The sequence below is a fragment of the Anser anser genome, assembly GCF_964211835.1.
Source record: "Anser anser genome assembly, chromosome: 7".
Classification (NCBI taxonomy): domain Eukaryota; kingdom Metazoa; phylum Chordata; class Aves; order Anseriformes; family Anatidae; genus Anser; species Anser anser.
In genome coordinates, this window is record NC_139727.1 from 37,625,548 (window position 1) to 37,652,713 (window position 27,166).

Consider the following 27,166-nt stretch of genomic DNA (forward strand, 5'->3'; position numbering starts at 1 on the left):
AAGTATTTGTGTCTACCTTTGACAGCATTCATGCCTGGTTTTCCAGACAGAATTCAGAGCAGAGATGTACAAATTCACAAACAAGTCCTCAGTTTTCAAAAGGATAGTCTGAATTACAGCATATTTATGCATAGTTCCTCTAGACTTTCTGTTTTTGCAGCTTATTAAATAACTTCCTGGAACTACCCACATTTTAAAGTCAAAAACAAATCCAGTTTCTCAAAACAGAGATTATCGAATACAAAATTCACAGATAATACATGTGCTTCAATACACTAGATAATACTTATATTACCTATTTTTAAAAATTCCAAGAATTACTTTGGTTTGGGAACTAATGACAGCCCAGAAGCCCAACTGCATCCTAGGTCTGCATCAAAAGAGTCATGACCACTAGGTCGAGGGAGCTGATTGTCCCCCTCTACTCCGCCCTTGTGAGGCCCCACCTAGAATACTGCATCCAGGTTTGTGGCCCCCATCACAAGAAAGATGTGAATCTGTTACAGTGAGTCTAGAGAAAGGCCACAAAGATGATCAGAGGGCTGGAGCACCTCTCCTATGAAGAAAGGCTAAGAGAGATGGGGATGTTCAGCCTTGAGAAGAGAAGGCTCCGGGGAGACTTCTTTGTAGCCTTTCAATACTTGAAGGGGTTTTATAAAAAGGATGGAGAGGGACTCTTTACTCGGATAGATAATGATGAAGGGGAAAACAGCATTAAATTAAAAGAACATAGATATAGATTAGACACTACAAGAAATTCTTCACTGTAAGGGTAGTGAGGCACTGGAACAGGCTGCCCAGAGAAGCTGTGGATAACCCATCCCTGGAGGTGTTCAAGGCCAGGCTGGATGGGGCCTTGGCCAACCCAATCTGGTGGGTGGCACCCCTGCCTATGGGGGCATGGGGGTTGGAGTTGGATGATCTTTAAGGTCCCTTTCAAACCGAGCCATTCTGTGACAGGAAATATTTTAAAACAATTTTGAAAAGTCAGAAACAAAGCAGTAAACTTGGACAGAATGAGAAGGAAAAGAAAAAGATGCTGAAAAATAAAGAAGCAGTTATGCCCCTGAAGGTCAACTTTTATTTTGGCTTCTGTCACCCAGTAAAGACACAACTTCCCTTTAGTCCCTGGGAATGAAGGTGCTGTAAGGCTTTGTCTCTGTGATACTCCTTGTCCATCCTCACATGGACTCTGTGAGAGCAGCGATCCACTCCCCCCAACACCTCCACTTCCTTGACAGCACCATAATGGGGAGAGAAGGATCCAAGATTTAAAGTAAGAAGAGCTCAGCAGTTCTCCAAATGACATGGACAGTCAAAATTGTCAGAGAAAGGGAGGATGAGAAAGGGAGGTTCTGACAAGTGAAAAAGTTTCCACTTTGCAAGTCAAAATGCAAGGTAATAAGGCACCTGAGCAAAGATTTTCACTGGGAAAGAAATGGAGTCAGGAGGAGACTCAGGAAGGGCAGAGTTGGGTATTATCCATTGGGGCTAGAACAGAGTTTCCAAGAGAGTTCCTTCCCCCAGAAAAGACTGCAAAAAGACCGGATGGAAACAAGGGCCCTGAAAAGAAAAGGGAGCTGAAAGATGCACAAAGAACAGGCAGCAGGTTACAGCGGTAACTATAAAAAAAACTGAGTAACCAAAAGGAACTCTACAGCATCAGTGCAATTAAGCATTTTAGGTGCTGCTTTTATATCTTCGTGCAGTCCTTCCACCCCAAAGTCAACGATACCCAACGAGTATCTCAGTCTCCTCCTAGCCCCATGCTATGTATTTTCAGAGGGACCAGTTACTGTGCACTACTAACAGAAAATCCATTTTATTTTCCAGTCCTCTTCTAACAAGCACCTGAAACTTTCACAGTGTTATGGATTGAACAAATGTACCCCATACACTCTTGCAGAATCAATTCAAAACTTGTGTATTTGACATTATTTCTCAAATTTTTAAAAAGAGCTATCAGAGGTACATTGATGGATTCAGATCACAGGATCTCAGAAACATTGCATAAGCTTCTCAGTCCTATTCTATGTCCATTTGCATGTTAATAAAATGGACCAAAATTTATTGAACTCTTAATAGGTGCAGACACTTCTCATGAAACTGCAGTATACATATTACAAACTCAAGGAAAAATCTTACTAACTGCACTTTTGAAAGCTGAGGAAAATGCTTTATTGGGAAGGTGATACAAGGGAAGGAAAAAAAAAAGAAATACGCTTAGGCCCCAGTAAAACTGAGATCTTAATCACACCAGTCAGGAGAAAAAATTTAAAGTTCCACAAGTAACCATAATTCTGCCAGCTTATGCATATGCACTACAACAGGTTGTTTTATTAGATGATCTCTTTGAAGATCTATCACTAGGCAATATGATATATTACTCAGCTAATAGAATAGAGAGAGGGCTTTTGTTTTGTTGATTTTTATTTATTTTTTTTAATAACTTAGTTGCAGACGTACCATTTTATATGACTTCCCACCGTCATGGTCATGCAATATAAAAATTAAAAAAACACTAAACTACTGTAATAAACACACAAAAACCAGGATATAATTCCCTACAGCCACTCCCTTCTCTTTACCAAGAAGTTTTAATTAAATACATTCCCCAGTCTTCCACTGTGCAATGAAGAATGCACACCCAGAAGGCCAGGATCTTCCTCAGGGCATGAAGCCCATGTTTTCCTCATTCATCCCACGAAATCAAGCAATCTAAAGTATCTCTTCGTTGTTTCTTCCACTCACCATTTCCAGCAGTCATAATCACAGATATGCTTTACCTTTTTTGTATTTCAATACTGACAGCAGAAGAAAGTGAATTGCAGACAGAAGAAAAGCTGTGAGACTTGAGTTGGTAATAAAACCATTTATGTCTTTTTATTTTAGTTGCAAAACTGCTGTCGGCTCACTGGCAGAATATTACTCTCTTTACACAACAAGCAGTATCTTTGTACATTCTTGAATAATGTAGCATGTAATTTCCTCTTGTTGAGATGAATGGTGAATTATTTATGATCATGTCTATGCAGTATTTTTCTGCTGTACATAAATATATACCAGCTTACAAAGCAGGAATCAACATAAACCTTTTCAAGCACCTTGGCCAAAAGTAATCCTCCTCATAAAAATGAGGGTTTGGGGGAATCTCCTAAGTAGGAAACGGGGACATCAGAATGGACATAAGAGATGACACATCAGAATGAGGAGGGGAGGGGAAAAAAAAAAAAAAACCACTTCAAATAGCTACCTCAGATTTCAGCAAACTCCCACTGAAGCCAACAGGACCTACACTACAGATTTCAACTGAGGAAGACTTAACCTAACAAATATATTTACAGACAACAGAGGATATAATAGGCAAATAAGTTTTTTTTGCCTGTTAAAAACTGACTTTTTCCTTGCTAGTTTCCCTGTGCAACTCCCACTTTACATAAAACTGCCCAGTATTGCCCAGGCTGAATGGCCAGAGGACTCCTGCTTGCCCTGTGCAGGCTGCAGAAGACCAGAGTAGTGGCAGGTACACCTACAGATACATCGAAATCAGCACAAGGCAGAGCTGCCCACTACAGCCTAGCAACAAACCTACTGAAAATGGAGTACCCACTATGCCTTATTTATCGTCCTAAGGACAGCTAAAAAGATAAATCCCATGAAGAATAAAACACGCAAGATTTTTCATTGCTCACATATTTTCATACATACCTACATAATTCAAAATTTGTTTTATTTCTTTTAAATAAAGATTTAATATAATCCCTCTCAGTTCTCTTAAAGAACTGTAAGGGAATACTGTAATCAAAATGACTATGAAAATAAATTACTTTCATATGCTCAGTCGTATAACTAAAATTCTCCTCCTCAATGAATAAGATAAACCAGATGGAATAGATTTTACAGATGCACACACATCTTCTGGACGTCTCAGCATATGACTTCTATTTTTCAGGTCACAAGCTTCAATTTTTAATGTGCTTTCCTTTTTTCATAATTCTTTAAAATGAAGACAAAGTGAACTTTTGCTAGTACACTTAAGTCTAAATTTTATACTAGCCTTGTTACTTTTAGACATGCTCAGCTTTTCCTGCTACCACATGAAAGAGTGGCATGCTGTGAACCTATTATAAACACACTTCAAGTAGACCAGTAACACGCTTCCCAGCTTGATGTATAACAGTGTTTCTCTGTTTGATGTCAGTGGAGCTACATCACTTTGTTTCCTCTCTTCACACAATATAATTAAAATGTGGAACTCATCAGGGCCAAAAGTTTGAATGCATTTAAAAGATTTATTCTCCATTAATTGTCTAATGTCTATCAGTGGTTGCTTTTGCCAATTACCACAAGACAGAAATATGGGGCTGGGAGAAATCTATAAATACCTGCTTTACACTCTTTCACTGGGCACTTTTTACTGGTCATGACCAGAGACAGGAGACAGGGACAGAGCTGTATGTGCCATTTGAAGATCTGACCCAGGAAGGTTGTCCTGTTGGGAAGGTCACAGCCTGAAAATGTGGATGTCTCAGACAAGTTGCAAAATAATCCACAGACTCTCAGGGTAGAAGTGGTGAAGCCCAGCCAAAGCACATCTCTCAGATATAGTTCCCACAGACAGGCTCTCCAGTCTCACAAAATTACTTTTTATTTTTTCTTCTATTTTCCTGTTGCCACCCATGTCTGGCATCACATTAAGGTTTTGTCTGCTGATGTGTTTATTACACCTGAGAAAGAAGGGCATTTTTTTCCACAAGAAATCTTCATAGTTCTCAATAAAAGCCAAAACCTAGAACTATTAATACACAGAAACACAAGAGAAGTTCATATTCTTGCTCTGTTGCTTCCTTGTTCTATCCTTACTGGAAAGGATAAGGACTGAGCAAGATTGCAGGCTGCACAGAGGTTTTGCTCTCGAACATGGTGTTTTCAGAGCAAGCCAAGGTATTTGTTCAAGCAACGTGAGGAAGTTCATCCTGTTAGTGAGTAGGCAGTACTGGTTCAATAAACAAAACAGTAGAAACCATAAAAACTGGACATAAAAAAAACTGCTCAGCAAAAGAAAGGAATAATTGTATATTTGCTCTATCCTGCTTATTGTACTCATTTGGCCGCTCAAGTTAGCACTTTAGGAAATAAACTTTGCCTGAATTCACATCTACTTACCTCAAAGAAATCAAAGAGCTGCCAAAAAAAATGAGAATCGTGATTCATTGCTCTCTGCAACCTCCTTGCAAGATAAATAAATAAGTGAAAATAAATAAAATAAAAATGCTATTGCAATGGTTTAGAAAAGCCACAGGACTCATTACAAAGCTCAGCAACCTCTCACAGACTGAAGTATAGCTCTTCTACTTGCTTAAAAATGCTAATTAAAAAAAAAAAAGAAAATAAGTGCAACTCCCAAGAAGTGATATTAAGCCACCACAAACATTTGTAAGGCAATCACTTGAGAAACAGTTTCATTTTTAAAATCTAGAATATGTGGTCATAACCCGTGGTCATACATTCAACCTGTTGAACAACAGCTGAACACTTTTCAAGCGTACAATATTCTTTAAAGAACCCGGTTCTGAAGCCTTTTAAAGCCAAAGCAAACCTCCTGAATCACCACTGAATCACCAGTCTTGCCCAAATACTAACTGTGGCTCATGCCCTAACACAGCTGGTTTCTTTCTCAAGATCTAATACAAACACACTCTACTCCTTACTCATCAATATACTTCCAGAGAAAATGCAAAAGTGGGACAAATGATAGCCTCTATTTGCAAAAATCAGCAAACTCCCCTAACATCAGATTAACAACAGTATTTTCAATCAAATAAGGACCTACTCTTCTTATTTGTCCTGCAGAGCTCAGGAAATAGTTACTGAGCTTGAATCACCACTTAATTAGGGCATGAACACTGCCTGAATAAACAGATTATCAGAAGCAAGGAAAAAGGAGGGGAGGTGGGAAGGGAGCAGCAGACTGTCCTAGACCAGCTGCAGCAGGGCAATGCCTTGCCCAGGAGCCTGTTATGTCTGAAGTCCATGTGTGTTCCCAGAAATGATCTAGGCATAGCTTCTTGCTTCTGTGTCAGCATGTTCTGATGTGTTATTGTTTGTTTTACCTTGAAAATGTGAAAATGCTAATTAAGCCTGATATTGTCCATTTTTAGATTAAGTTATTTTTCAGTGGGAAAAATAAATAAATAAATAAATTTAATCACTTCTGAGTTGGTTTTATCTTTGCATTTCACCTGACTTAAATTGGTCTAGAATCAGACCCATCATTTCTCCATGTTAAAAGCAGAATAAAATGTCCAGACAGGAAAATAAAACAGAACGAAAGAGAGCCAGCCTCCATCTTACTGATAAATACCAAAGCATAACATGGTGACCCTGTTAGATCTAAACTAGCATAAAGGTTTAGAAGGCAATGGGCTGGTAGTTCTGCATTTAGCATAGGGGATGAGGTCTAGCCAGTAATTCCTCCATGGTGATACCTGCCTCAGATCCACACACAGTCATTTTCCAAAGCAATTCCAGTGCAAGATTTATGTCAAAGATGAGAGCAGAAGTGAAGCTTAGGGACCTGGAGCATCATTACTGCATTGACTTCTCCAGAAAAGCAGTTCCAAAAGCCCTGAAAGAAAAACCACCACTGCCAGCCACCTGACCTGTGACATCAGGCATCCCAGGCATGGTGAATCCTTCACCTTGCATCAGGATGGAGCTCACACCGATATTTTTAAGGCATTCCTCCTCTCCAACCACAGAACAAAACATTGTTCTCATGTATTGATAAGGGTAACTCAGAGCAGAATTTTGCTAGTACTCAACTAGCTTCTCAACTCTTGATCAAAGCTTGTTGATTACTGTGTGCAACATCTCCAGTAATTCATCTTTTTGCTTCACTTAGTTTCTATTCATCTCACATAGCGGCTTGCTAGAGAAATACTGACAGATTTATACCGAACATTAAAAAAAAAAACATACTGTAGAAAAACTTCACCTTTACCTAAATTATACTAGTGCCTGTCTTCTCACAGAAAAGCCATTTTAAGCCAGATTCAAAAAGCATTATGCAGGGTCAAAGTTCAGTATCTTTATTTTATTATTGTAATTATTATTACTCACATAGTTACCATGAGCAATCTCCCACTGTATCCTACACAGTCACTGAGGTCATCCCACAAAAACAGAGATAAATTGATGTGTCCACTCTGTGTGGCTCACAGATTCCTTCCCCACAAATCTGGAACCAGATTTGAAAGTTGTGGTATTCAGAATGCAAGCAGAAATCACATCTATTTAATGGCTATCAAAACAGTCAGGCCCTCACTGAAAACAACTGAATCACTAAGAGCCAGAACAGATATAAAATATTGATGTTAATGGCAGTTAACTTTTATCCCCGATAAAAAAAAAAAAGCACACTCTTAAATCTCCAGAAAGACACCCAGCGTCAACAATGTGATCAAAACAGACATAGGAGGTTAAATCACTCGTTCGGTGATTTAATGTCACTGAGAATTCTTCAGGTTGAATTTGCTATATTTATTTTCTCTTTGTTATGAAGCAAAAGAAACAAAGAGCTCCTGGTAAAGGTAAAGGAAGGGACCACCTGAAATACAGCATCAGGTACAGTGGAAGCAATTAGTCTGGCCTTGCACAAATTATTTTATTAGGTATTTAATAGGTTCAAACATATGTTGAAGTTTCGTTTTCAACACAGGATATCACAATACTTTACAATAATGAAAATTCTTGCTTATATGCACTTTCAAGCAATAGACCACACTATCACTCTGTAAATTGGTAACATTCCCATTAAAAGAACTAATACAACAGGGAAACACATAACACGAAGGGTGAATCTGTGATGGAGCTCTTCCACTCCAGGTAGTTTTTTTAAAACAACAAAATGCAGGGGGTTGAGGGATTGGCAGGTGGGAAAACAGCTCCCACATGCCCCGCAGGCAGGCTGTAATCAAAAAACAAATAAGTACTTATCTGTAGAAAACTCTGGAGGCAAAGAATTGCTCCAGTATTGACAGAGTTCACTTACCAAAGGCAGGCTATTTTTCACTATGCACTTCTTTCTGACAGCTGCCCATCCCACTTTAGTTTCAGCCTTCCAAGCCCGCTTCCTTGGTTGAGTCTCTGGGCTGACACTGCCGTAATTTACTCAAATAGCTCTTCTGGAGCAACTTGCTCAGTGGAGATACAGCTTTTCCCTTCATGTAAAACTGGGTTTGGTGAGGACAACACGCTTGTCTCCATCACCTTATCTGAACACAGAGAAATCCTCTGTGTGCTCAAGCTGCCCAGCTCTGCAGCAAAGCAGCCTGCCCAGCCATGGAAATCAAAGGGATTTAGAGACCACGGGTCCTCTCCAAGCTCACATCAGGACACCAAACAGTCCTGATGCAGCAAGTACAGTACTAGCAGATACGGCAGTAGTGAGTGCTACCACGCCATTAACAGTGGAGGCGGGGGGGGGAAGTTCAGCAAGCTGAGCTTGGCTCGAGCACTTTCTTGCATTAAGAGAAGCAGACTGCAAGGTTGTCCAGCTCTCAAGGCAGTCAGACAGCATGCAGCAAGAGCCTGAGCAGACAGCACAGCTCTCCTGTGTGTGTTCACACACTTGTACCTTGGTCAAGTACTGATCCTAAAACAGCAATACACAGAAACGGCTACAAAAATAACCTGGAAAGAGAAGACATTTACCAAACATTGTCATTCCTGAGACAAGAAAATGTGATTTCCCCTTTGATTTCTATTATTTTATTAGGAGCTGATTGGTAGGCCTATTCTTGTCCTCAGATCACAGTGTAATTGTGTACCTATGTCAACTAAACACTGACAATTCTTTTCAGGGTTTAGCAAGTTAAATATAAGAGCAGAGATATAAAAATATAAATATAGATTACAGTACAAGTCTCATGCCATTTACCAGACTGTGCTTATAAACAAGAGTACAATTAATGCAGTGAAGCAAGTAAAATGTATGTTCTCAGAGCTCTTGTAAAAATAAGATCTTTGAAGTGCAGGTTCTTGGAGAATTCACCTTCCTAGGTGTGTTTAATCAACCTAAACTTAATCTAGCAGTTTTATAAATTTATATTGGGTGGAAGATTATTAATGAGTATCCATTTGACAATTCCCCAGTTCCGTTTTCCTCAAAAAACAATGTTGCCCTTCGGCTGAAACTCGCGCATAAGGATCTGCTTCAGAAAAGCTCAAGTCAGAAGAGATGAAATTAATCAGAAGAAAAGTACATGCCAGAGATCTACACACAATATGATCACATTGGACACTGGAGAGAAATCATCCAGAGGAAGCAGTCTAAATATGACCCATGTCCTTGGAGATCCTATATGTTTACTTGGCTGCAACGCGAGCTTTGAGTGACTTGCTTCAGACTTAGACATCTGCACACCTCTAAGGTGAGATGAACACCAAAGCTTCACCATGTTGAAGACAAATATATCTTCCTATTCAGAGCGCCAGCTAGCTCTTATTAAAGAAAGAGATGCAGGGTGAATGTAGCACAGCTGACTCTGCAGGAAGAGATCTTTCAGTGATGAAGAGTTATTTTCAGCATGGGTCTTTGTCTCTTGTATTGATTACTGGGCCAGGACCAACACATGGGAGAAAAATGTTCTGAGAGTATTTCCAACAGTCTTGCCAAGCATTTTCAGCCTCGACATGCTGCAAAATAGTGGGCATTCACAGCTATGTTACTCTGATTACCGTCTTGTTCTTTTTACACGTTTGATTTTACTTAATTTTAGCAGCTGCTACCTCAAGTTGATTTAAAGTGAGAAACATATTCTTCCCACCATCTGAAATCTAATACTTTCTGCCACTTTGCAAATGGTATACAATATGAATTGCTAAATCTCATGGGTTGTGAGAGATCAGCTGCTAATTTAAGGATGCTTTTGAGGGATGAATATTATTATATGGAATAAATGGAATATGCATAACATAATGCCTCCAGTGCCTGTTTATCTTATGGTTTGGTAAAATATTTTTGTTTGCAATGACACAACAAAATGGCATCCACTAGAATTCATTTGTTCACACCTCACACTTCAATAAATAAGCAGTCTTTCTAAAGGGAATTTGTTGATGTGAAACTTAATATTGCTTTAAACAGTGTTGTTTTGACAATTTTAGGGTATATGCTAGCAGCCTTTCCTCTGATTTTTAATGACTGGAAAGGGATTTTCCTCCACCTCCAAACTAAATTTTCTCTGTAAGCTTTGTTATCTTAACCCTGTCATCTGAAATTTACCATTATGACTCATATATGGTACCTTCTCCATGAGACATACATTAAAATGGATGGAAAAACATATCTCATCTGTACATAACTACTGTGTAAGTACTTTTTCATGAATAGGGCATTTCATCTTTCATCTAGAACTGAGTGGGTGAAAGGAAACATACACAGCTGCATCCTGAAGAGACAAACTGAGTATTGGAGTTTGTCATTAAAGTGTCTTGTAAATTCAAACAAAAATTAGTCAACAAATATTATTCATTGAAACCAAGTCACAACTGCGACTTTGTTTCAGTACAAAAAAAAAGCATAGCAATAACTTTTATAAATGTTCAACAACTTGCATTCTTTAAGTGACAACACAGCAGATAAATCTCAGCCTATTAAAGTACCAAGAAGGTACACACTTTTTCCAAAGTGAAGTCAATTCAGAGCTCACAGTCCGAGAGCAGAACCCCACTAAGCCTAAATATTCTCAAGTAATTGCTAATTAAATAAACTCTAAGCATAACATGGTATCACTAGATAACATTCCTACAGGTAACTTCTGGCTACAGCTAATTAAGCAATAACTTACTGCATCTTATGTAAGAATAAACACCTTATAATTTATTTACTTTTATTTATTATTTACTCAAGCAATACTCACTTCTAAAGTCTTCTAATGCTATTCATAAGCATTTCAAGGGCTTAGCCTGTACTGCTTCACCCATATCACATGCTCTTTAACTACACAAAAGTGAAACAAATTTTTTTTACTAACCAGCTTACAAGATACTGTCTTTCTGAAGACATTACTGCACCACTACACTCTGTTTTCTGCTGATAGTAACACTTATCTTTGTAGGCATAGCACATGCTTGATGTGAAACCTAATGCCATTTGATAATGGCTTAAACACGTGTTATCATCCTCTCATATCTTCAGATTATTACTTAAACCATAAACTTAAGAAGAAATTCAAATATCTTCATTTGCTGATTTCCACTTTTAAAAGAAGGAAAACGTTTCATTCTTTCACCATCGTCCCAAAAAAATCCCAACTCTTGATGCAGTTTTCATAACCCAGTAAACTCTAGCCTAGTAACTGCACAAAAACCCTAGTTTGTAACAGAAACAGTGAAGATAAGGTCATGCTGTGTATGGGACTGACCAATTCCCAGTAAATAAATGCTGTAGTATCCAGATATACATAATCCAGGCTAATAGAAGCCTGTTCTTCATCCCCTAGGTCACTGGCTCCCTGGACGTGGCCATGTATTCCTACAAATTTTGCCTGTGTTTGGTTTCAGGGTACTTGCTTTCCTCTTGGAAATAACACAATCATAGGCATCTTTGCATTCTTTATGTTGCACTTAGCCAGACTGGAGATCGTAAACAAACAAGATACAAATCTGAGAACTTTCTTTAATGATTTTCAACAGAAAGAAACTGAGGAGAGGAACTCTGCATAATGACGAATGTGCCAAGAAGAACCTGGCATATACTCTCCCCACCTCTCCCCCGCCTTTTCTGCAACATTATCTCAAAACAGAAGACGACAAGAGTCTCTTTAGGAGATCCCCGCTGAAATCAGACCCACAGAAGTTCTGGAATGCTGGTTCCACTTCTTGAAATGAATCATTTACTGAAGCAATTCAAAGATAAATCTAAAGCAACACAAATTCAAACAACTACAGTTGGCATTCAGCTTTTCAAAAAGATTCATGTCTGTTAATGAGAACCCAAAAAACTTAGTTTCTAATGACAGAAAAAAAAAGATAGGGTATTGACATTATAAAACTCCATAAAGAACTAGAAGAACCTCCAGAATACACACCACTAAATGCTTTGTGAGGAACTATAAACCCCAACCTTAGCCAAATTAACATATCTAATTAAAACCATCTCCAGCAAAAAATACCTCCCATGTATTGGAATGCATTTCCATCTGTTAGGTTTCTCTTTTTACACTAGTGTTTACTCTACCTAGAGTCAAGGATATGGTTCTTTAATTTCATGAGCTTAATGCAATAACTTGATTCAGGCTGTTAATGCATTCAAGGCCTTCAGACACCCAGGAGACTCAAATGGCATCAAGAGCATACAGATGCATTTGGAGCAGATATTGTAATGTGAAGTAAACAATGAATTCCTTAATATATGTCTGCTGCAGAGACTACACCAAAATAAGAGCTTATTAGGGTGTCTTAGGACTAGAAGAGATGGCTTCCAAGCCCATTTATGGTTTCTAAGCACTACTACATTATATAAATAATATCACCATGAAAAAAATAAAACGCTGTCAGTAAGTGACAACACAAGAATTCTATGAAAGCAGAGTTCATTTCTCGAAAGTGACACCCAATTACTACAAAACAAGGATAAATAGAATACATAAGTGTTGTGCAGATTACGGTGTAGAAATACACTTCAGTTATGGTGCACTTGTCAGCGGGAGCATGAGGTGCAGCTGATGGATCAAACTGCAGCTCCAGAGATGGCACTTGTTTCAATGCCTCAAGTCCAGAGAAATGGGCTCCACACTGACCTGCTGTATAAATAATGCTATTGAGTTATGCCTACTTTTTTTTTTAAGGGTATCAAAAGAGTTTTATGGTTTCAAAAATACAGCATTGTACAATTCAGTCTCTGCTCAGTTTCCTTTAATGCTTTCCACCCTCAAGAATGCTGTTAACAAAACACAGCGTGTGCTGCAGAAGGCCATATCAATCATTGTCTTCTGCAAAGATCACTCCACGCCCACATCCAAAGCCAGCAACACGTAATCAAGTGCCACTAAATGCCACATCTTTCATCACAGCCTCAGGATCATGACTCAGCAGCTGGCAGGAACAGTCTCAGACACCGCAGCCCCATGGCACTGCCTCTGTAGCAGAGGGGACCGAAGAGCAAAGCCACTCCTGCTGCCCTCTGCGCCTGGCTCCAGCAGACACCTCCAACACCGGGACAGCCAGCAGCCTTGTAATCCACACATGCGGGTCTCTGTGAATCCAGGTTGTGAGGTGGTCAGCCGAATTGACTGATTGATTATTATTTTTAATCGTTAATTGCTTTGGTGCTCTCCCCATGAACCCTCCACTTTTTGGTACCATCATTAGTGGTGGCTCTAATGGACAAAGTCTTTCTAGAAGGGAAAAATGAAGCCTACGGTGTAAACCACTCTAAGTCACTCACCTGCTGCTTTTACAACACTTTCTTCACCAGCGTATGTAGAAATTAGGCAAGCTAGAAAACCAGCCATCCTAGGATTATAGGAGAAATGACAGCCTCACTACTCTGTTCAATACAATTTATAAGTTTCTCACTTGTTTAAATCCTGAAAAATGCCTTCAGTATCCAAAATGTTTATAATCAAGTAAGTGCCCTCACAGGTTCTAACTGATCTATAAACCCAGACAATTTCACAGTTCTTCTCACTAAGTGAAAAAAATAAATTATATAGTGATAATATATTTTAATTTCCTTATTGCATGGCTCATTATTGAGATTAGACTTCAGTAATAAAAGCAAATCTGAATAAAGCCATACAATTGTGGTTTTTTCTTCCTTTACATGTGGAAACTGGGCTTTGAAGTTATCCTTACCTTTTTCTTATAAAGAATGCTTGCTCAGGGCTAAGCTAGGCCAGCAAGACTGACGTAGAACAGACAATAAGTTATTGTCCAAACATGAACATTTAAATAAGACACATGAATTATTTTATTAATCTTTTACATAGAAGTTTCTGTCCAACCTGAAAAAAATAAAAATATTAAATGAGCAAAGGCATTAGTCTCTGTTGCAAATACCATGTAGATGCAGCAGACTTGGGAGGATGCTGCAGTGCGTTCAAAGGTTCTTGGAGCTTTCTAAAGGTCCATGGGGATCAGCCCCTCAGGGCACGGACACCATTCCCTTTCTTGGAGTAACTCCCAGTGGCAGATGTCAGCGTGCTTTGCAGTCTGTGACTGACAAAGCAATGTGCATACTGATGTGTGTTACCTGTGATACCATGGCATAAAATGGTAGAAGACCAAGAACAACCCAGGTCTAACTCACCACCTCGAATTCCATGAGATGGGGATTGATGGACTTTGGCCAAAATTCAGATATGTGTTGCACAGGATGCAATGCCACTGGCAATCCAATCTCTAGAGAAACAACCGAAGACAGGCAGCACTGAATCTCAATTCTCCCCAGTAACTGCATTAAACCAGACAAATGTCAGCCTCTCCACGAGCTCGCAGGGTGGAGCAGCTCATTTCTGGAAGATGACGGACAGGTTGTGCAATGGGGTCCTCTCCAGGGCTGAGCCAGCCCCTGCCACAGCAGCAGCCCCAGGTGGCATTTTCGGAAGCGCTGCTGCGAGACCTGGAGTGAGGAAGTGAAACTCTCAGGCTCATAAACAATGCTCAGTTAAGACCCTCATTCATATGATTGGTTTCGTATTAACTGCTAAAACACCAATTTGCTCCGTTTATTAGTCAGCACCATTTCTAGCAGTTAAACAACGCTTTGCCTCTGGTTTTGCTCAAGCACAGAAAAGGGAAGTAAAAACAGTGTCCTATACTCTGCCTCCATTTACTGAATGCCATGCTACAGCACATTTTTCACCACAGATGAAAAATGAAGGTAAGTAGTCTTTCAAAACTGCTGTTCCTGAGGACCCAAACTAAAAAGACTTGGGAGAACAACCACCACATCGTTCACTCCGAGATATGGATTTATGCCCTCCAATCTGCATAAGACCCACAGAGATACTACGACACCAGCACAACTCAGTCTTTCTATCTCGAGTACAGAAAATTCAGTTTCTATTTTTTAAACGGCTTTGCTTTTGCATACAGACCAAGAAGTGTGCATCAGTCAATTGAGCATCTCTGGTGAAGGAGAGAAGAAACACTGCTAAACACCACAACCCTGATCATGAGCTCTTTGCTTGCTCTCACTGCTGAGCAATTAGCCATTACGTTTTGCTCATCAAGACAGCTTGTGCTCATTGGGTTTTGGAGAAAGAGTTTTACACTGGGCACCAAGTGTTCCTTTTCCAGTTCAGAGAGATATCCCCATGTATCTATCCATATTTACACATTGCTTTGAAGACTTTAAAACCTGACGATTAATTGTGGAGTTTTGTGAGTGGATGCTGTTTTCTACTTTTAGAAGCGGTCCTTCTGTCTGAACATCCTTCCACCATGATTTCAGTCCTGCATGAGTTTTTGACTCATCTCACTGCTTTTAACTTGGCTGGAGATGAATGTATATGTAAATCACAGGTTAAAGTATCTTTAATGATCGTACAGTTCATAATAAAAAGACTGTCCTTTGTACAGAAATGTACATTCGTCCTTCTGAAAATTTAGTAAGACTATTAATTATATTTTTAAAGACTGAATCTCAAAATGTCACTGCTGACATTTAAGGCTCATATAGAATGCAAGTCTGTCTTGTCTGTGAGAAACAAGTTTATACAATCTATTTTAAGATGAAAATATTTATAAAGGAAGGAACTTGCCAATTAGGAATACAAACAGAAACAAACCCATTCAGAGCAAGTTGCCTTTTTTTTTAAAAGAAAAAAAAAACTTTTATACACAAGGGCATATTTCTCCCAGCACAGTGCACAAAGTAAGTGACATCTGGTGGCTACATGCTGTAATATAAGTAGGCAAGTCATTTCAATGCTGTTAACCATTTCAATTAAGTTTATTGCTTCTTAGTAAAGCTGTAAAGCTTTTTAGATGTTTTATTTATTTATTTTGACACAGACACTTCTGAGACTCTCAGGCACTGTGATCCCTGGCAACTGCTGTTAGCTAATTAAAGCGGGGTTGTCATATTCACATCAGGAAAAAACATTACTCCAAAAAGGAATTAGCAAGGCATAGCAAAACAGCACTAAGATATAGCCAGGCAACCCCAGTTAAAATTGCAGAGCCATGCTGTAAGGAGAGACTGCACAAAATTTTGAGAAGGAAATCCTTCAAGGGCTCAAATAAATTAACATAGGTTTGGCTTTCTCCAAATTGTTTTTCATTAGATTTTAACTTTTAAAAAAAAAAAAAAACACTGATTTTTATTCTGAGTTTAACAACATCCTGGTGACTAAAACTTTAACAAACACGAAAGTGTTTCCTCTTTTCATCCCTTCTTGATCCTCAGTGATGGTCACATCTAATCCAAGTCCTCTGCAACTAAACCTGCACTCCAGGCAAAGCAATTACAGCTACCTTTCTAGCTTCTGCAGCCAGAAATAAAGTTCCCTTTTATAAAGCAATAAGCCTCTCCTGGATAATTAACAAATATATGGTCAGCTACAGTTAAAATTACAAAATTGCCATCACTGCAATTTCAAGGCCTGTGATACCAATTTCTTCAATAAGTGTTTACAGAAAGAATCTGTAAGCACTATCTAGCAAAAAATCAGATGAAATATAAACAGACTAAATATTTATCAGCAGAGGAAGTTCAAAAATATCGCTGGGAAATAAAGCGGATGGCAGGCTAAATCCAGAGCCATTGAGTGTTCTTCGAAGGATGTGTTTAGGAGGAACTTCATTTTCAGTTTGACAACACTAAATCACATTAATTCCTTCCTCCTATTCAATTGCTACTTAAAAATCCTTGGTGCCAGAAGAACAACACTAAAAATGTCCCTAAAACTATTCCTGAATACTGTGCCTGATGAAGAAAAAAATAAAAATAGAAAAATCACCTGCCATAACTCTTATCCACACAATGCAACAATGCAATACTCTAAGAGCTGGGCTTTGGGGGTTTCCATCACTTTAAAGGACAAAATATCTGCAACAGGAACGTCCACCTGCACGCTCAGCTTTCCTTAGCACCAAAGTGGGTCCCCAAAAAGGGGACCTCTGGCATGAAGCTGCAACAAGGGCGGTTCAGGCTGGGGGTTAGGGAAAGGTTCTGCACCCAGAAGCGGTCAGGCACTGGGACAGGCTGCCCAGGGCAGTGGTCACAGCACCGAGCCTGCTGGAGTCCAAGAAGCGTTTGGACAATGCTCTCAGACACCTGGTCTGATTTTTGGGTAGGCCTGTGTGGAGCCAGGACTTGGACTCAGTGATCCCTGGGGGTCCCTTCCAACTCAGGATATTCTATGATTCTATGGGATAACACAACCACTGCTATATTATTTCAACTGGAAACGTTATTTTCTTTTCATACGCTCTCTTCCCCACCAGACATCATCTTCACCTCAGAATTTCCCAGCTGAGCTAAAGAACATAAAGCTACATCTGAATGACTCCAGCAACTCATTAAGAAGAAAACTTTTTAAAATCCCCTTTCAATTTATTTTTTTTAAATCCTGGCATGCTTAAGTCAGCAGGAAGAGTTTTCATTGACTTCAATGAAGCCAGAAGTTCATCCTGAGAATTGCTGTTTGGAATGAGTGCAGCATTTATACTACCTAATTTGAAACCCTGAAATTTGTTGTTAAATGCAACTGAATGATATTTGTTGTTTCAGAATTATTTGTTATCTTTAAAGATACACAAAGAAAGTTAAAATACTGCAATGTAACATTTTTAGTGATTATGTTTGGGAGAATCTTGTTTTAGTAGCAAGCGCATATTTTTAATGCACTACTACATATTGTCATAAAGTTTCGCTTTATTTTCCAATAGTGAAAAGCCTTAGAAAAGTATATTGACAAAATATCTAGAATTATAATAGTCCAACAAAAAACCTTGTTGATATTTACATTGTTACATGTATTTTCACAGTAGTTTTTTTTTACTGCCTTTGTCAATTATTATCCAGTGTACTAGTACAGTGAGATGAAAACCTAGACAACTGGAGAGATTACACCCACTTAATGGGTACCATTAAAAGACAAAGCTATTAAATCTCAGCAGAAGCTTCTTATGCATTCCGCAGTATTAAACCAAAATGAGTTACTGCAACATTGTAACCATGATATCAAACAACAAGAATACTAAATTCTTAAAGCTGCATGCAGAAATAAGCATCAGATGACTTGAAACCATCTATGAAGTGCGTTTTACCCAAAGAGTTACTGAAACCTCTTTACAAAAAAAAAAAAAAAAAAGCAGTGGAGACTTAAGCTAAAAGCTCCTCATTGTCATGATATGGCAGTGTTAAAGGCACCAGAGAACCCCCCCAATCCATCCCTTCAAGGTTCAGGAAGAGTACAAAGAAACTCCCCATGTACCCCAGGACACTTGCTGGGCAGGGGCAGGAGAGGACACGTGGGGACAGAGCAGTCAGGCATTGGGACGGGGTACCCAGGGAGGTGGTGGCGTCACCGTCCCTGGGGGTGTTCAAGGAAAGGTTGGACGAGGTGCTTGGGGACATGGTTCAGTGGGTGACGTTGGTAGTAGGGGGATGGTTGGACCAGATGAGCTTGGGGGACTTTTCCAACCTTAATGGTTCTAGGATCCTATGATTCTACCGCTGGACCAGGTACAGCATGTAAACAGTGATCAGCTCCAGCCATCAGCAAGAGAGACAGATTTCATCCAATGGGACAACTCAGCTGTGTGGTCTGTCCCAGTGCAAGCACAACGATGTGTCCAACAAGATGGAGTTTTCCCACCTGTGATGTGGGGAAGCAGAGGGTGGCATTGCCTTCTAGTGAGGACACAAGGCAAAAGCTTGTCTGGCCAACGCACTCCCTGATGTAGGCTCCCAGCAAGGTGCCCTCCCTTGCAGAAAGGAGTGCACAGCTGGGACATGACTCCTTACACACACATAGTCAATGCTGAAATTCTCCAAAACAACTGGAGAACTTTTTCTGTGCCCACATGTTTGAGGTGCCAAATTCTTGTCCCCCTTACATCAGTGAAAACCCAGAGCTGGGCTGCTCCTGACCTACCCTAATGGAAGAGAAATCCACGTGGGATTTCTGTGGTTACCAATATATGTTGCATTTTACTATGTTGTGTATTTTTAATTTGACTGCTTTCCTTAGCAGTGTTTAAAAACCTACTCTGAAGAGTTAAATGCTTCAGTATTTAAATAGCCTGATGTTAAACAAATCAATTCTTCCTCCTTCCTATAATGAGAACGATGAGCTTAGGTTCCACTGTTCCCTTCTGTTCACCTCTCACATCTCTTTTGTTGTTGAAACTGTTTTAAAGCTGGCATAAATAGCTTTGCAAAGTAATTCTAATACTGAATGTCAAGAGCAATACTGGTTTCATTATGATTTATCCTTATCTGTTCCTCAGGCAAGTTAATCCTCAACCTGAGATACTGTTTTTATAGCACTATAATTTATGATTTTTTTCATCTAAATTATTTACTTTATGAATGAGTCCAACAAGTTGCTCACAGCCTAAAGCTGTAATACTCAATGCCAAAATGTTCAAGAATGTGTTTTTGTCTTTTTAAATGAAGAGACCACAATTTTAGCAGTAATGTAGTAACTAACTAATGCAGTAACTGTTAATGGCAGCCTTTCACGCAGTGGAGCTTTCACACAGCAAAATTCAGTCACTTTATCTGACCTTTGCACTCGCAATAGATGCAAAACTATGATCTAGATATCGTGGTTAGAAATCCAGAGAGCCACAAAACAAGTGAAGAATCCTGAAGCACAATCGCACAGCATGAACCCATATGCCTTCATGAAGCTGACCTGCTATCAGACCTGATGTACACGTGCAACCTGCCCCTCTTCCACTTCAACAAAATAGCATCCAAAATCCTTTAGAAGAATAGATCCAGGCAATTTTCTCAGGCCCTGGCAATCAAGCCAGAAGGACGAACTCTATGGCCGTAGCCCTACAGATGCACTAATCATGATCACAGAAGGAAGAAGAGCACAACCTTTGGCGTCACACTGTGAAACAGGTCTATGAACTACTGAGTTTTCAATGTTCCTGGGAAGTCCTACACATTTCAGAATTCAATTTAACTTATTTAATATTAACAATGTCTACTTAACATTATCTATTTAATATCTACACAGTTCAGTTAGAAGACAAATTTCTGATCTAACAAGTAGCCAAAATACAAGAGTTTGGAAAGGAGTATTAGATAAAAATTAGATATAGAATTTTCAAGGGATGAAGCTTCCAAAGAAAGAACTGGGCTCACAGACAAACCCATCTCACTGCATGATAAACCTATTAAATAACCTATTAAACTATCCTTCTTGATTTTCTCCTATTTCCAGCTTTTTAAAGTTAGACCTCCTGGCTGTACCAAACATATTCCTCCTCCTTTTTTGGATTAATAAATTTATTAATAAATTCTAGTGTCCGTAGGGCATTATATCCAATCTTAGGCACTACACTGAGCTCACATTTTCTTCAAATCATGTGCAAAACCTTCCAGGGTCCTGATTTCTATTACTTTTTTCAAAATGTCTCTCCCATTTCTTGGTATCTCACAACTAATTTCATGCCAGATCTAAAGCACTTTAATTAAGCACTTTTTTCCATATAGGTCCAAGATCTGAATTTTAACTGGACACATAGAGCACATAAGGACATTGTCATCTTCATCTGAAGTCATCCAGTGTTTCAAACTCACATCTATTGGGCTGCTCACTTTTGTAGCACTCATTTGACACTGCAGTTTACCAGGCTTCTTCCATCCCTTATACAGACACATTGCATATAAATCATTTTTTCTATGTATCTTACAGAAGTTTGCCATTTTTCAAAGCAGTCTTATTCTGTTTTCTTCGTACTTCTAGAAACCTTTCATTTTTTCTTTTCTCTTTTTGTTTGATATCACAGTTCTTCCCAGTTAAAAGCCATTTGTAGAACTATGACTGCCATTATATGAAAGGAAAGCACTTCCTGATATTCCATGAGAAGTTGACATGCCCGACTTAAACTAGGCAGATTTAAGCTTTGCTTGCATTCATACTAAAAAATAATAATGCAGAAGTCTTTTTCAATCTCATCAGCTTTTCTAATTTTATGGTAAGATAGCAAGGTACCTTCACCCACACTGAACACTGATGTTTTATACAGGAAAAATATCTCCTTATGAAGCACATTTCTCCATCCTGGAAGACATGAAGCAAATGAAAAGCAGTCAGTTTTAATATTTTGCTATTTAAGTACAGATCTGTTTTGTACACTGTGCACCTCACAGTAAGGAACAGCTACCCTAGATATAAAGTTGGCATCATAAAACACAAGTGTATATATAAAGTGACATGCATATTTGATGAGTCTAAATAATAGCACATTAAGTTATAAATTAAAAAGTGTGAATTTAGTAGTTCTTGGTATAAAAAAGAACATTTATAACTAAATTTTAGGGATCTCATGATTCAGTACTACCTATTCTTCAATCCTATCAAGTAAAGCCTCAAAATGGACTTACTGCTGTATAAAAAAACAGCAGGAATTACACTCAAAATGCACAGTTCAGGGGTCTGTAATCTAGGACATGCACTGGCTCCTGCATTTTAGATTGCTTGTAGGGGTTGGATTGAAAGCCCAAAGCTGCACTAGGATCAGGCCTGCCAAAAGCAATCTCTGTGGAGCAATTTCAGCCTGGGGAAGGGCAAGGGCCTTGTTTTTAATGAAACTGTGGCCATCCTATTAGATAGGATGCCTTTCTATCTATCACTTCCATCTTAGGGTGAAATTCCAAGGCCTTTGTCATTTCCCTACTACCCAAAACCACATTTCATCACATGAGTGACTTCATTTAAAAGGAAACCTATTACAAAGGGAGCAGGCACCTTGGCAGCCAAGTTCCTCCCACGCTCTGTAGCACTGTGGTGGCCTTAGTCACTTTCTGGAGCCCAAGCGAGGAAGGGCTGCTGCACCAGGAGCTCCAAAAACACCTCTGGAGCTGGGTTAGCTAATGGGTACTACCTGAGTTCTGGCAAGCTCACTAGGAAACCAGCAGGCTCGCCACTTCAGAAACTTGGAGCGCATGCATTTCAGGTAGTTCAAGCCACTGTGGGAACACTGAGAAGCTGGATCTGGGAATGGGAAGCAGCAGGGCAGTGGGTTGGCGTTGGCAAGTCCATGACCTCAGTGCTCTGCCATGGGAGGACACAGAGAGGTCATTCAGCCAGAGCCTGACACGGGCTCCTGTTCACATCCACCATCACATCTCGTCTCTCATCACAGCCACAGCTGCCCCATCATTGCCATCAGCCACCGCTACCCAACTGGACTTGGGTTTATTTTGTTTCTTCTCGCTAGGCATCAAGCACTTCACCTGGTTACATCCTCTTAGGGAGGGTTCCACAATCCTTAAAACCAGTGCTTGCAAGCCACGTCCAACAGCTGCTGGAAGCCAGGTGTAACATAAATTAATAAATATTCCATGGAAAAGCTACATTAACTGCTTGCCCCTAAAGTGCTGTTTAGTGGCATGTCGGGCACAGCTGTGTAATCAAAGGATTACAGAGCTCCCTTTGCAGCGCGTCTGCTGCACTCCAGCTCCTCGGTAGCTTTCCTGTCTCCCTCGCATGTAAAAACCAAATCGAGCAACCGGGGCAGAATTGTAATCACGTCCTTCGGACAGGGAAGCACAAATGAAAAGGACGTACAGACAAACAGCCAGTGTGACCGACTGTACAACACACTTTCTGTTAGATACACATACAGCCCAACCTATCTTTAAGAGAGTGGGTCAACAATGTTATACATAGCCAGTCTATTTTAGTGAAATTTCAGTAAAAGTGGAAAGATCAGTGTAATTCAGGCTGCTCTGAGATAAGAGCTTGTAGGAGCTCACAGATCCCATCCCCTCATGTGAATAGCTGTATTTAGACTCAAATCTGGCTCCGCAGTTCTTCAGTAAGAAAAACAGTGCCTTCAGCTAGAAACATAAATAAATAAGAAAAACTAATTTGTGGGGAAAAGCACTAAAAAAAATGCTCTCTTATTGGAAATCTACCTTGTTTTTCCACCGCACATTGGGTTCTTCCAGCTGAGCAAAATAAGTCCAGCCAAGGAGCGTGGTGGAAACTCAGTTATCCCTCCCTGTGCAAGGTAAGGAGAAAAATAGGTGGGGCAAGGGAGGAGCTGAAGACTCAAGAAAGCAATTAAGGAGCTCAGCTCAAACCAGGGGAGGCTCCTAAAAACTCTCCAGGATGTTGGAAACAGAGCAATTCACATCACCTGAGTTTCCAGAGCAGCACTGAATGATTTAACAGCACATCTCCTTGCAGTTTCTAATGGCAGGATACACAGCATTTAAGGACATAGTAACTGCAAGAGTAATTAAAACTTCGGAGACAGAGGGAGTATATCGGTACCTATTTAAGTCATGTCTCTCTTCACCTGAATGATGTATCTGTACTGAAAGAGCACAGCTGGATGTTCCAACTTCCTAAATTGTTGTAATTTAGGCAAGATCGGCCTCCTGCTGCTTGTTTGTCTCTAGAGAAAGCATCTGAACAACTTTTAGAACACCAAATGTAAGAGTAACACAATGCTGAGCTACAGTTTCTTAAAATTTTGCTCCTTTGAGCATGTGGGGAAGTACTCAGCAGTGGAAAAGTATTTAATAACGTGAAGGATCCCCTTGCCAGGCAGCAGAGGAATTTTGAGAAAAAGATCCCTATTGGGTGGCGGGAGGTGTAGCATCATGTTTAACAATAGCCCCGTGAACTTTGGAAGTTTGCTGTCAACCACCTAGCAACTTGACCTTAAGTATAAATAAACACTTAAGAGATTTTAGTACACAGTCCATGTTTAAGAACACATCCAATGCCCACTGAAATCACCTGGGCTACAAACACCATCTCTGTCCACTGGAAGTCCCAGTTCTCATAGAGCTCCTGCCATGGGTTGCATGTTACCAGGCCACAAAAAGAAAAAAACACTCTTGGTGACACTTCAAGTTTCAAGACTGTTATGAGGTGCTTGCACACACTCAGAGGACTTTAGCACAGAGGATAAATAGCAAAAGAATGACTTGTCAATCTCTATTATTAAAATTGTTCATCACAGTTCATGATTATTTTTGCACAAGTGTATTTAGTTCGTCCAGAGGGTCTATGATTTCTAACTACTTTCATTGTTTTTCTCACCATAAAAATTTGCTGTGTATTTCAGACTATTTTAATTTTATAGTTACTAGTCTGCTTCTAACAAATACATCAATTCTAGACAGTAACTATATAGCAATATTTTGTATTAAAAAAAAAAAAAGTAAGAAATAAGTCAACTCCAAACTTATGCTACTTCTGGACACAAATACCACAATGGCTGTGCTGTTAATATAGTGTTAAAATATAAGCAGTATCTCATTTACCTCTCTTTGATTATGCCTTTATAATCCCATCCTTACTAATACTGCTAGTGGATTATATAACTTAACCTTCCACTTCAACTACATGAAATAACCCAAATATGAGAGTCTGCTTCAACCTGCTCATTTGTAGTTTCCAGATAACTACTTTTTGTTTAGCAAAGAAGATAAAATCCATTACTGTCTTCCACTGCATTAGTGGAATTAAGTGTTTTGTCATGCAAATCTCCGCTGTTTCATCATGTTCCTGTTCCAAACCCTCAAATAAAGCACTCTGAATTTGGGATTAGGCTTCCTGTTACAAAATTTGAACCATGAAACTATTTTGTTAGTGATTTCAGAACTGCATGTTGACTGCACTTACAGACATAGGATATAAATGCCATTTAAAAGAAAAAAAATAAGAAAAAGATTAGTTTCACTACTAAATCTTCATAGAAGTAGTTTCTTCTTTTCTGCATTCAAATTGATTTTCTTCCTTTTGGCATGTGAAGAGCCAGATGAATACTTTGACTCAATGCCCAAGAGTGAAATGGCACCAGCAGCAGAGAAGCTCTCAGGCCAAGAGATATGTGACAACATTTTGATCAGTGACAAAGAAAACCTTAAGATATTTATTCCATTACTATTTACTGTTTATGAGTATGTATATATATATATGTGTGTGTGTGTGTGTTTCTTTATAAATCAAATACTTACATCACTTTATATAATAGCATAAATAAGTTTATATGTATAAATCCTATAGAATATATATAAAACCTATAGATGCTGTGACCTCTCATTAAGATAAGCTTCCTTTTTGCCAGAGACCTAGTAGTCCCCAGTTAGTATCAAGTACGATGCTGTTCAATAAAGCATTTGTTTACACAAATGAGCGCATGCAATTTTGATTCAAACCTTAAAGATATTTACCCTTCATGACTAGCTCCAGCAAACTTTGGGGTTTAACCTGTAATCTGCTCAGCTGACTGCTCTGCTCTTTCCTCGATCACCAAACACAAAAGGCACATGTTTGTTCTTCAGATGTGAATGTTTTCTGGGTGTTTTTTTCTGGCTAACGCAATTCAAAAAACGAAACCTTTCTTATGTCATATGCAAGCAAATCAATATAAAGATGTCCTTAGGCCCAAAACCATGGAATAAGACAGAAATACATTTCCATATCGGAAAGTTTGGTGGGTGTTGAGATGCAGCACCCTAGCAATGTTGCCATCTATCCCCGTCTAACCTGCAAACCTGGCTGTGACCAAGTAAGAGGCTTCACCGCAGGGTACGGCTGTAGTATCACAATGAAGCAGCACAGGAAGAAACAACAACAACAAAAAGCCACCAACTCACCATGTACGACACCACCAAAGTTCAGAGAGGGGACTGTTGCTTAAGAGCCTAACCATAACAACCCGCCACTGAACCTTGACTGCATTCTCAGCAAACGCATGCCACGAAGCTATTTTTACCGGCCAACGGCTCGCGTTGAAGAAATACCCCCTTTTCACCGAAAAATAAGCAGCGGTGAGTGGCGACATCCCTCCGGGGCTTAATTCTAGGGAGGATGCGGTGCGGGAATTGGGCGCAGCTGCCCGGGGGAGCCGCTCGCCGGGCGCCTGCTCCCTCTCCAGGGCGCAGCTCCCTGCGGGGTGACAGCGAGCGGCTCTCTCTTTGTCACCGCGGGGACACGCTTAGGGGGGACACCTCTCCCCACCGGCCGAGCCCCGGGGGCGCAGCCCCTCGTCCCCCCCCCAAAAAAAAAAAACCCGGGAGGATGGGGGCTCGCCAGCCTTCCCCTCGGAGCAAAGCGGGGCAGCCCGAGGTGTCCCCGTGGAAGCCCCGCGGTGCCGCCCAACTTCCCGCAAAGTGCCGCCGCCTCCAAACTTGGGGAGCGGGCGGCTCGGGAGCCCCCCCAGAGCCGGCTCCGCCTGGCTCAGCCTTACCTCGGCTCCGCACCGCGCCGGGAGGCGCGCCCGCCGCTCTGCTCGTCCTCCCATCCGCGCCCCTGCGGGGGGAAGGAGGAGGAGGAGGAGGAGGAAGGGGAGGAAGGGGAAGGGAGGGAGGGAGCAGCCCCGCGCCGCTCCCCGGCCGCGCTGCGCAGCCCGGGAGGAGGCGTGCTCGGCTCCGCTGGGGTGGGGGGGAACTCCCGCTGTGCACCCCCCCCCGCCCCAGCGCACACACCCCCAGAAACACGGCACACACCCGTACACACCGCACACACCCCCAGAAACACGGCACACACCCGTACACACCGCACACACCCGCACGCACCCGCACCCAGCCGGCTCCGGGTCCCGCCGGGCATCGCCCCGGCATCGGCTGCAGCCTCGGCTCGCTGGGAGCTCCCGGCAAGGCCTCTCCCGAGGGATGCTGCGGGGATCCCGGCTGTCCCACCGGGACGGGGCCGGAGGAAGGCGGCGGCCCCAGTCGCCGAGTGGGGGCAGGAGGAGGGAGAGCCGAGGATCCCGAGCGGGTCCCGCAGCCCCGCTTCGGGTTTGTGTCAGCACAAACAGCACAAACGCTGGCTGGGAAGGCAAAACCCAGTGCTCCGAAAGCGCACGGTTCATCCTCCGTCAAGAGGACCCCAGCGTGTAGACATAAATAGATGTGTTTATCTGAACGTGCAGCCTGCTCGTGAAACCGTCCGCACAACGTCTGCACGCTCCTGCGGCGCTCAGCGTGCGGTGTCACGGC

At 40.7% G+C, this 27,166-nt stretch overlaps 2 protein-coding genes across 7 annotated transcripts in view; one reads left to right on the forward strand and one right to left on the reverse strand.

Annotated features, from left to right (window-relative positions):
• The window catches only part of CHST15 (carbohydrate sulfotransferase 15), a 47,170-nt gene extending 20,027 nt beyond the window's left edge, over positions 1–27,143 (reverse strand). The window contains exons 1-2 of one of the 5 annotated variants that reach the window (XM_083844566.1): positions 26,416–26,593; positions 21,205–21,263 (exon numbers count right to left, since the gene is read on the reverse strand). The gene's annotated coding sequence lies outside the window, so the exon portion shown is untranslated. Of the gene's footprint in view, positions 1–21,194; positions 21,264–25,822; positions 26,594–26,743 lie in introns of those variants that run through there. The other 4 variants (XM_083844563.1, XM_083844565.1, XM_083844562.1 and 1 more) reach the window with 4 other exon arrangements.
• The window catches only part of LOC310902675 (uncharacterized protein), a 36,925-nt gene continuing 35,628 nt past the window's right edge, over positions 25,870–27,166 (forward strand). Inside the window, exon 1 of one of the 2 annotated variants that reach the window (XM_083844568.1) lies at positions 25,870–25,996. Coding sequence is in view for 1 of the 2 variants with exons in the window: in XM_083844567.1 (XP_083700693.1) it covers positions 25,921–25,996 (76 nt within the window). In the remaining variant the exon portion in view is untranslated. The remainder of the gene's footprint in view (positions 25,997–27,166) is intronic. The other variant, XM_083844567.1, reaches the window with a different exon arrangement.